The sequence below is a fragment of the Rhinopithecus bieti genome, unplaced genomic scaffold, assembly GCF_001698545.2.
Source record: "Rhinopithecus bieti isolate Rb0 unplaced genomic scaffold, ASM169854v2 scaffold_16097, whole genome shotgun sequence".
NCBI lineage: Eukaryota > Metazoa > Chordata > Mammalia > Primates > Cercopithecidae > Rhinopithecus > Rhinopithecus bieti.
In genome coordinates this window covers 155129-165121 of record NW_016808851.1, presented here as the reverse complement: position 1 = coordinate 165121, position 9993 = coordinate 155129, and the positions used below count along the sequence as shown (strand labels likewise).

At 52.3% G+C, this 9993-nt stretch overlaps 1 protein-coding gene across 4 annotated transcripts; it reads left to right on the top strand.

Annotated features, from left to right (window-relative positions):
- The first annotated feature begins 1542 nt into the window (after window positions 1-1542).
- ULBP3 (UL16 binding protein 3) lies at window positions 1543-9097 on the top strand. 4 transcript variants are annotated; one of them, XM_017887645.1, is made up of 7 exons: window positions 1543-1627; window positions 1718-1900; window positions 2328-2430; window positions 5495-5758; window positions 5983-6255; window positions 6932-7060; window positions 8305-8521. In XM_017887645.1, exons 3-6 carry the CDS (start codon window positions 2346-2348, stop codon window positions 7036-7038), a joined length of 729 nt encoding a protein of 242 aa, XP_017743134.1. In that variant the 5' UTR covers window positions 1543-1627; window positions 1718-1900; window positions 2328-2345; the 3' UTR covers window positions 7039-7060; window positions 8305-8521. The 4 variants fall into 4 exon arrangements, with proteins under 4 accessions (XP_017743134.1, XP_017743135.1, XP_017743133.1 ...); XM_017887644.1 differs by lacking the exon at window positions 1543-1627 and having other exon boundaries at window positions 1637-1900; XM_017887646.1 differs by lacking the exons at window positions 1718-1900; window positions 2328-2430 and having other exon boundaries at window positions 1605-1627.
- The last annotated feature ends 896 nt before the right edge of the window (window positions 9098-9993 follow it).

Genomic DNA, 9993 nt, shown 5'->3' with positions numbered 1-9993 from the left:
TCACAACAAGGGAAATGTGAAGTTAGGATCACAGAAACAAGGAAGTGTAGCTAAGAATAACCGGGAATTACAGCTAGGAAAGATATCAGGAAAATGGGGCTGGAGGTGGCATGCAAAAGGAATAGGAAAACATGCTGATACTTTCTTGATACTTCTAAAATTAGGAATAAAATGAAACCATTAATACCAATAAATGTGATACATATTGGTATGAGTCATAGGTTAAGGGCGGCCACCCTGAAAAGAAAACTAGAATGTATAACTTTCAAACCAACCAAAGAAAACCTCAGTATACTAAATGGAACACAGGTATGGAGGGGATCATGAGACCAGCCTGGCCAACATAGTGAAACCCCATCTCAAGTAAAAATACAAAAAAACTAGCCAGGTGTGGTGGGAGGTGCCTGTAATCCTAGCTACTCAGGAGGCTGAGGCAGGAGAATCGCTTGAACCCGGCAGGCGGAGGTTGCAGCAAGCCTAGATCACGCCACTGCACACCAGCTCGGGCAACAGTATGAGACAACGTCTCAAAAAAAAAAAAAAGCAAGAAAAAAGACAAGATTTTCCTGGCCCTGGTGCACTCTAGGCTCAATCAAACCAGCTGAAGACAGCAGTTTGCTGTCCGTCATCACACTATGTTTTCTAGAAGATTCTATCCTGATGAAGCACTCCCAGACTGGTTGAAAACCAAAGTTACTCTTCCTTGGAAAATCTTTGTGGACACCAGGTGGAGATTGAAATTTCCAAGTTGGGGCCGGGCGCAGTGGCTCACGCCTGTAATCCCAACACTTTGGGAGGCCGAGGCAGGCAGATCACCTGAGGCCAGGAGTTCAACACCAGGATGGCCAACATGGTGAGACCCTGTCTCTACTAAAATTGCAAAAGTTAGCCGGGGGTGTTGGTAGGCGCCTCTAATTCCAGCTACTCGGGAGGCTGAGGGAGGAGAATCGCTTGAACCCGGATAGCGGAGATTGTAGTGAGCTGAGATCGTCCCATTGCACTCCAGTCTGGGCTACAGAGTGAGACTCTGTCTCACAAACAAACAAACAAACAAACAAGAAAACAACAAACAAAACCCAACAACTAAAAAAGGAAAAAAGGAAAAAAAAAATTCCCAACCTCCATGCTGCCACCTTCAGGCCCCCGGGGGTTACAACCTCCGCTCCAGCTCCCCTCTGCACCTGTGCTTTTCCTCTGAGCCCCATTCACTCTCACAATTGCCTCATTCATTCACTGGTTCACTCAGCCTCCAACCACCCTTAAATCATGTCAGGCTCACCAGGTGATGGAGAGAAAAATCATCTTCTGTGGGTCTGAAAACACGCCTGAGTCTTGATGGTGGGTCTTGCTTTCACTTCCACCCCCTCACAGCACCCCCAGGGCCATGAAGAGGCCACGGCCTGGGCTCAGAGCTCCAGCCCTCCTCAGGGTGGGCCTGGCATTTGCTGACTTCAGGGAGAGCGGGAGATCTCACAACTGAAATAGGAAACCTGCCCTAGGCCCATGGATTTGGGTGTAGTTGGCCACAGATGAGTGTGCAGCAAAGTGAGCCCCACGCATGCGTAGACCCCTCCCTCGGCTTCTGCTCTCCATGGAAACACAATTGATCACATGATGACTGATCACGGTAGGCCACTAGGACTTTCTTTTCTTTCCTTTTTTTCCAGAAGTCATAAAGGCATATAGAATATACTCAAAGACCTCCTCATGCTTTTAGTGGAGAGGCAAAGAAGGTCCACTCCCGACTGGGAAGCGGCTGCGTACTGGACAGAGAGCGGCGGGGACTCTGGGCGCAGGCTGAAGGAGGGCGGGTGTCGCTGACAGAGGCGGTGACGCGGCCGCCACTGAATATCCCTGTGCAAGTTTCTTCGCTTTCCTGTGCATCAGTGCTTACATTGGGGTAATAATAAATGCTGTGTTAAAAAATTAAATGAGGCGGTCAAGAAGGAACCGTGTCCTGGCCCCCGCGGAGCCCGGGGTGGAGGGTAAGGGTTGGCTACAGGGGGCCGCTGTCAGGCCACGAGCCAGGGCCGGGATGGGGCGGAGCATCCCCAAACAAGAGCAGGCATAGGCTCCCCGGGTCCCAGCCCGGGGTGGGGCGGGGAAGGGCGGGACGGGGCGGGATAGGGCGGAGCATCCCTCCAAACTTGGGCAGGCGTAGGCTCTCCTGGATCCCGAGGCGGGGCGGGACGGGACAGGCGTCGTGGGGCGGGACGGGCCCGACCATACTCAACCACTAGCAGGCGTGGGAGGGTGGAAGTGATTCATCCGCTGGTCCCGACATCTAATTCGCCGCCGGTCTACACATGGACCGCTCCTTGAGTCAGCTGCGCTCCAGGTCAACAATGGCAGTGGCCGCCAGCCCCGCGATCTTTCTGTGCCTCCCGACTCTGTACCTGCTATCCAACTGGTCCGGGACGGGGCGGGCCGGTGAGTTTGGGGATGGAGCCTCAGCGGGGCGGGGGCCAAACCTCGGGGGCTGTGGACTGCAGAGCGTTTCAGAGGAGAGAAGGCTTCTAGAAGGGCCGGCGCGATCTCCCCGGACTGCCCCCTCGCTCAGTTCCCATTCGCTGCTCTTTTTCGCCAGGTTAGCTTCCTGAGGCTGCTGCTTGACCCGGAGGGCAGGAGGGGGGTCAAAGAAGGCGAAAAAGGAACCGCAGGAGGGTGGAGGGGCCAAAAAGCTGCAGAGGGTTAGGTGGGGAGGGGATCCCTTGGTGGTGCCCCGCAGCCCCACTCGCCCTCGGGAAGGAGAAACCAGAGCCCCTGGAACCCGAGCTGGGGTCAAGACAGGAGTGAAGGGGGGTTCCACAGAGACGCGATCACTGACGCCACAACCTGCTCTTCTCTCACCGGCTCTCTACCACACAAACCCTCCAGCACCCCCAGGGCTCCATGCCTTGGAACTTCCCCCTGCGCTTTGCTGCAGACACTCAACTGCCCCTAGCGGCTCAGCAGACACTTTCTACTCCTCCCCTCACTATTCACTTGGTGTCATCTCCAAGTGGTGTAAGTTGAAGAGTCACAGGTGTGTCCGACCCTGCCTGTGTCTTCTGGGTGGTGTGGATGTGATGCATATAAGTGGAGGTTCTATGGTTCGGGGTCAATGCTCCCCTGCTTTGCTGCTGAGTGGCATCATTGGTCCCTCGGGGCGATCAGGGACCGTCCCTGAAGCCTCAGGTGTGAGCTGAGGGTGCGGAGAAACAGCAGGCAATGGCAACCTACAAATAAAAGGGAGACCAGATGTGGACACCATCCTAGGTCGCTGACCCCAGGTGAAGGCACATGCTGTGTCCTGGCAATTGCTGCCCCACTCCCCTAGGGTGTCATCTCCAAGTGGTGTAAGTTGAAGAGTCACAGGTGTGTCCGACCCTGCCTTTGGCTTCTGGGTGGTGTGGATGTGATGGGTGTGAGTGGAGGTTCTATGGTTTGGGGTCAATGCCCCCCTCCTTTGCTGCTGGGTGGCATCATCGGTCCCTTGGGGCCATCAGGGACCCTCCCTGAAGCCTCAGGTGTGAGTTGAGGGTGAGGGGTGCACCCATGTGGTGTCCTGGGGACCGGGGCCAACTGCTTATGCAGTTTCTTGGTTCCCTGTGGCCCTGCTCCGGCCCATCTCAGGAGACCCACCTGCGTCTTCTCACTGCCGGGCCTATCTTCCTAATGACCTAAAGGGTGAGGAGCACACCCTGTGATGGGCAGCTCTGAGACTGTGTGGTCACTGCCCTCCCGTAGCTGGAGGCCCATCTCCACCAGGGCCCAGGACCACACCTGCAGCCACTTTTAAGTGAGGGGATTTCATTGCTGTGAGTGGCACAGCCTTGCTTCTGAGCACTAGGGGACCCTGTTGTGATTCCGTGGTTGGGAATAGCCATGAAATCCACATAGCACCTTTTCCAACCACACATGCCTCTGGGATCTTAGGGAGTCCAGGGTCAAATAGCCATAGTGGCAGGTCCAGCAACACTCCTCATGAGAGTGTGTATGGCTGCATCCCAGATACCAGAGCAGCATTGAGTAGTGACAGGGGAGGTCATATGACCAGCACAACCTATAATAGTTACTACATTAACTACAAACACTCTCCATTCCTGGTAGAAATCCAGGAAATGTGAAATTACCATCGAATGGGTCTATGAACCCAGCACATCCCTCTAAGCTGGACCTGACACAGGTGTCTGTCTGTTACTTTGCTCCAAATGCACCTCATGAGTAACAGGGGAGCAAGTTAATGCTTCACATCCCAGGGAAGAGCTCAGATCGCACACTGTGTCCACTAGGAGTGTCTGGGTATTTGCTGTTTCATGGTGTACAGTTACCAGAGTGAATGTCCTTCTTGCTCTGTGGAGGAGGCTGAAGCAGTCATTGCAGTTGCTGTGGGGTTGAAGGGGCCCACCAGGGGCTCTGGGCTCTCCTTCTAGTAAGGGACTCTGCATCTGAGATGTGGCTCAGTTCTCAAAGCTGGGCAAAGGAGCTCAGTTATTTCCTGGGGTGACAACTTTCAGCTACCTGGTCATCCATCCTTGCATTTTGTCTTTGTGGTAATTATTTAAATCTAGTAGTATCCGGGTGGAGTCTCCATCTCTTTTGGATCTTGGACCCTTTTGTTCTATGGGGCATAGCTTTGTAAGACTGAGGTCCCCAGCTGGCATTGTGACTTCTCTAATTATTTCCATCATTGCACCCTCCTTCCTGCTGACAGTTGACGGCCTCCTCTTGAGATCTCTTATTTCAGGATTTTCCACCCCCATTACTACTGGGAGCCCATTTCAGGAAGAGCATCTCCTACCCCTGACCCTGGCCTTCAGCAACAGGCATCCCTGAGCTTCTTGACAGTCTGCTGCCTTCTCCTGGGGCCTTCTTTATATGATGGGTAAACAGGAGTCTTCCAGGCTTCCCTTGAGCACAGAGGGTGGACATTGTTTTGGATTCCATACTGCAGTCACTGTGGCATGGGTGCTTCTCTTAGTCTTTTGTTCCTTCCTCTACAACCTGCCATGTAAGACCTGGGTTTTCTGTTTCATGTGGTGTGAGTCATTCCTTTCTCCAAGGTTCCAAGGGCAACCTCCTAGCAGATGACCACATTCCAGGGAACTTACCATATCTTGTTACCTATAATAAATGAACTCACCCTTATCTGATGTTGACTACCCATTACACCACGCTCCAACATCCTCAGGATGCCTTCCCACACTCTCCTGCCTCCTGCAGTCCACTTGGGCTGCTCCTGAAGATCCTGCCATCTAAGTCCTTCCTCCTGTAGCGGCCTGCCACCACCCTGGCAGGGTCCTGTGCTGATGGATGTGAGTATAGGTCTGGGCAGAGTGGGGAGATGGACATGTTGGCAACCCATGGTTCCTCCACAGGCAGAGACCACCGTCCAGGAAGAGAAATCCATGCTCTGCCAGCCCAGCCCTTCAGGAAACCCTCTTGCTGTCACAGTGTTTGGGGTCGTTCCCCCACACCAACACTCCCCGGTGTTTTTTCTTTTTTTCCATAGATGCTCACTCTCTCTGGTATAACTTCAACATCACTCATTTGCCCAGACATGGACAACAGTGGTGTGAGGTCCAGGGGCAGGCTGATCAGAAGAATTTTCTCTCCTATGACTGTGGCAGTGACAAAGTCTTATCTATGGGTCACCTAGAAGAGCAGCTGGATATCACAGATGCCTGGGGAAAACAATTGGAAATGCTGAAACAGGTGGGACAGAGGCTCAGAATGGAACTGGCTGACACTAAGCTGGAGGATTTCACGCCCAGCGGTGAGTGGAGGAGACCAAGGACAGAAGGGAGCAGAGTGTGGGCTCAGGGGCTGCACTGTGTGTGGGGAGAAAAATTAGACTTGGGACCTCCATGAAGCCCAGCCGCAAGGGCAGGACTTGGAGGAGACAACAGGACCAGATGAGAAGGGTCTCAGCGTAGGAGGATGTGGGACAGGGAAGAGAATGTGTAAAGACCAGAGCTGATCTCTTTCTGATTGGGGCAGGACCCCTCACACTGCAGGCCAGGATGTCTTGTGAGTGTGAAGTCGATGGACCCATCCGTGGATCTTGGCAGTTCAGCTTCAGTGGACAGAAGTTCCTCCTCTTTGACTCAAACAACAGAAAGTGGACAGTGGTTCAGGCTGGAGCCAGGCGGATGAAAGAGAAGTGGGAGAACAGCGGACTAACCAAGTTCTTCCAGAAGGTCTCGATGGGAGACTGCAAAACCTGGCTTAGGGACTTCCTGATGCACAGGAAGAAGAGGCTGGAACCCACAGGTAACTGACAGGGGAGCACTGGGAGCACCCTGGAGATGCCATCGAGTTACACCCTTGTCTGTGAGTGTCTGAGTATGGTGGGTGTGGGTATAAGGGTGTGAGTGGGTGTGAGTCTATGTGTGTGTGAGTGTGAGTGTGTGAATGAGTGTAAGAACGTGAACCCCTCATGGTGGGCTCCTCCTTGGGGTGCCTGGGCTCTTCCATCCTCCTCTTCTGTCTCCCTCCTGACTCCTCTTCCTCACTGCACTTGCTTTTGCTCCACTCACTGTGGATTTCTCGCCAGCCTCGAAACTGTGGGCATCATTGTATTTCTAGACCTTTCTCCTTAGATTTCCCTCCACCTAGGATTACTTTTCTTTTCCTCTCCCTTGGTCTCTTTCTAGAAATCCATCAAAACTACCTCAAATGCCAGCCCCGAGACTCTCCTGTCCCCGACCCTGGGACATCACTTCCTCTTTCACCAGAGCAGGAGGGTGGGCTGTACTGTCACCTTGCTTCCCTCAGCAGCTATGTGAGCTCCCTGAGGACAGGGACACCCCCTCTCCCTTCCTACCCCAGGACCTGTCACAGCGGCTGCCCCACAGCAGGGGAGACAAATCCTCTGCCTTCCAGGATGACCTGTCTCCTCAGATTTGGGACATGGACAAGGGCTGTCACTCCTTTGTTTCTGTTTCAGCACCACCCACCGTGGCCCCAGGCACAGCCCAAACCAAAGCCATGGCCACCAGCCTCAGTCCCTGGAGCCTCCTCATCATCCTCTGCTTCATCCTCCCTGGCATCTGAGGAGAGTCCTTTAGAGTGATAGGTACTGTAGGCAAAACTGTGAGGGGAACAAGAGACAGATAGGGGAGGTGGGAGGAAGGCAAAGGAGAATTCCCAGAGCCCCACCCCTCCCCATGGCCGGGTCCTTCTCATCCTGACATGAGACAGATGAATGAGACCTGGTGTCACCTGTTGGCAGTGACCTGGGTAGCTCAACTCTGGGTTCTGATGGATTCTCACCATCAGGGCCAGAGGGAAAGGGAGGGGCCCATACCAAGGCTCAGGGCCTATTGAGTTCAAGAGGGTTTAGACAATTCAGGCCTGTTTCAGAGCAGGTTTCTATTCAGGAAGGGTAGGGGCGTGTGGCCTGCAGGCAGCAGGAACTCAGGCATGGGGAGTCCGCATAATAGGAGAGGAGCAGCATGGCCACTTCACCTAGAATGTCAAGGGAAGGGGCGTCCCTGGAAGAGTTAAGAAGAGAGAGACCTGGGGGAATTCCAGGACGAGGGGGCTGTGAGGGCCTTGGCCCACCCAGTTCCTCCCAGTTCCTAAGGCTGCATTCCTAGAGAAAGCACCTTGAGTCCCAGCAGTTAAGGTGGAAGGTGAAGAGTAGAGCATGTCCAGGACAAGGTTTAGGAAATGGCCAAGCCCCTTGGACCCATGGGATTCCTGGCCGGGCCCTGGGGTGATGCCCCTGCCATTCTGCCTCCTGCACACTCCGGATCCTGAGCCAGCTGATGGCCCTGCCTGGAGCAGAGTGGACTCAGACAGGGCAGCTGAGCTGCTGCTAGAGGTCCATGGTTGCCAGTGAGCTTGGCTGGGAATGAATGTGGCGAGGCAGGGACAGTCCCATTCAGAGCTACGGGTGCAGCTTCCAGGGTGAGGAGAGGCTGAGAGCGAAGGGGAAAGAAGGAGGTTTGCCTGCAAGCCCACCCAAGGCCAGGGAATATGGATCCAGAGACCTCTCTTTGGACAGGGCTCCCCCAGGTCCTCTATACCCTTCTATGAGAGAGAGGATCAGGCCCTGAGTGAGGGTGCAGACCCCTCATTACCAGCCTCAGTTCTGAGCCCCTGTGGGCTGTAACAGGACCTGGGCTGGCTCTGTGTTGTGGTGAAGGGGGGAGGAGGTTGGGACAGGCTGCACAGCCAGGGGTAGGGTTGGAGGGAAAAACATGTTCCTTATTTGGGGGAGAAGCTCCGAAATGGGGAGGGTATGGGAGGGATCACCCAGGAGAACAGACACAGGTTTTTCTCAGCCACTTAAACCAACGCTTCATCTTTCCCAAGGTGGAAGATGATACCAGGAAGCCTTTGTTAGCCTCGTCTGGTTCCCGCTGTCCCTTCAGAGAGGGTGCCTGTCTACTCACCACTGTGCCTTACTGGACAGCCAGGAGTTCAAGCCTTAGCAAGCCCACCGGCTCCCAGCACATGATGAGGACATTGTAGACTCAACATCTCATGCCAGTCATTACCTTTGCTGATGATCCTAGCAGCCATTTTTCTTAACATCTTCTGCCACTTTCTTTTGGTGCTAATGGATGGAATTCCTGTATAAGTTTTAACTGAACAAGAAATCTCAGCAAAAAGCATTTTATTTCTACTGCTTTGATTGTGGAAAAGCAGACATTTCTCTGAAGCATGACCTTATTCTTCTAAACGGTATTGCTAGTAAAATAGCATGGTGGACTTCAGGCCTCAGGGATCCTTTCCATGCACTGACCAAGAATTGTATAAATCCTTTTTATTGTTATGTTGTTTTTTTTTTTTACATTTTCTCATTCTGTCAACCATATTGGAGTGAAGTGGCATAGTCATCACTCACTGTAATCTCTAACTCCTGGGCTCAAGTGATCCTCTAGACTCAGCCTCTGGAATAGCTGGGACTACAGGCGCATGCCACCATGCCCAGCAATTGTTTTATTTTTAGGTAGAGATTGGGTCTTCCTACGTTGCCCAGGCTGGTCTTCAACTCCTGGCCTCAAGCAATCCTTTTATCTTTGCCTCCCAATTGCTCTAGGATTACAGACCTGAACCACAGTGTCTGTTGTGGAAATTTTTAAGTATTTATTATGAAAATGTATTATATTCATGATTATTTTATTTAGTAATTTATTAGACTGTACGTAAATAAAGATAATCTATTTTCAAAGAACCTTATTGACTTTGGAATTTTGGTTTGTAACCCAGTAGAGAATTAATGGGATTTCATTCTTCTGCCATGTTATGTTTAGTAATACACCTAGGTTGCTGCTAGATATCTTTTGGTGATAGAAACTTTAAAGATCACTTTTTTTTTTTTTTTTTTTGAGACGGAGTCTCGCTCTGCTGCCCAGGCTGGAGTGCAATGGCTGGATCTCAGCTCACTGCAAGCCCCGCCTCCTGGGTTTACGCCATTCTCCTGCCTGAGCCTCCCGAGTAGCTGGGACTACAGGTGCCCGCCACGTCGCCCGGCTAGTTTTTTGTATTTTTTAGTAGAGACGGGGTTTCACCATGTTAGCCAGGATGGTCTCGATCTCCTGACCTCGTGATCCGCTCGTCTCAGCCTCCCAAAGTGCTGGGATTACAGGCTTGAGCCACCGCGCCCGGCTAAAGATCACTCTTAATTTACAAGCAGCCTGGCTGTCAGTCTTCACCACTGTCCTGATGCCCTGGGGGCCAGCAGGTATTCCTGCCTCTATCCCTGCTTCCAGAATGTGATGCTTTCTGGTTTGTCCCCAGCCCACTCCATGCTTGGCAGTGGCTTTTCTCATCATTCTTCAGCCCTGACCATGCTCACTTCTAGTAGAAGAAATCCTCACCACAGATACATCTCTGTTTTTAAAAGTAATTCTATTCCCCCATAGACAAAAAATCAGAAGCAGAATATATAAATAAAATGCACCTAATTCTTGGGCAAATGGTATGAGCAGTTCAGAGATGCTGAACAAACCTGTGAAAGCTTTCATATATCTGACACAATCGAGAACAACGGTCTAC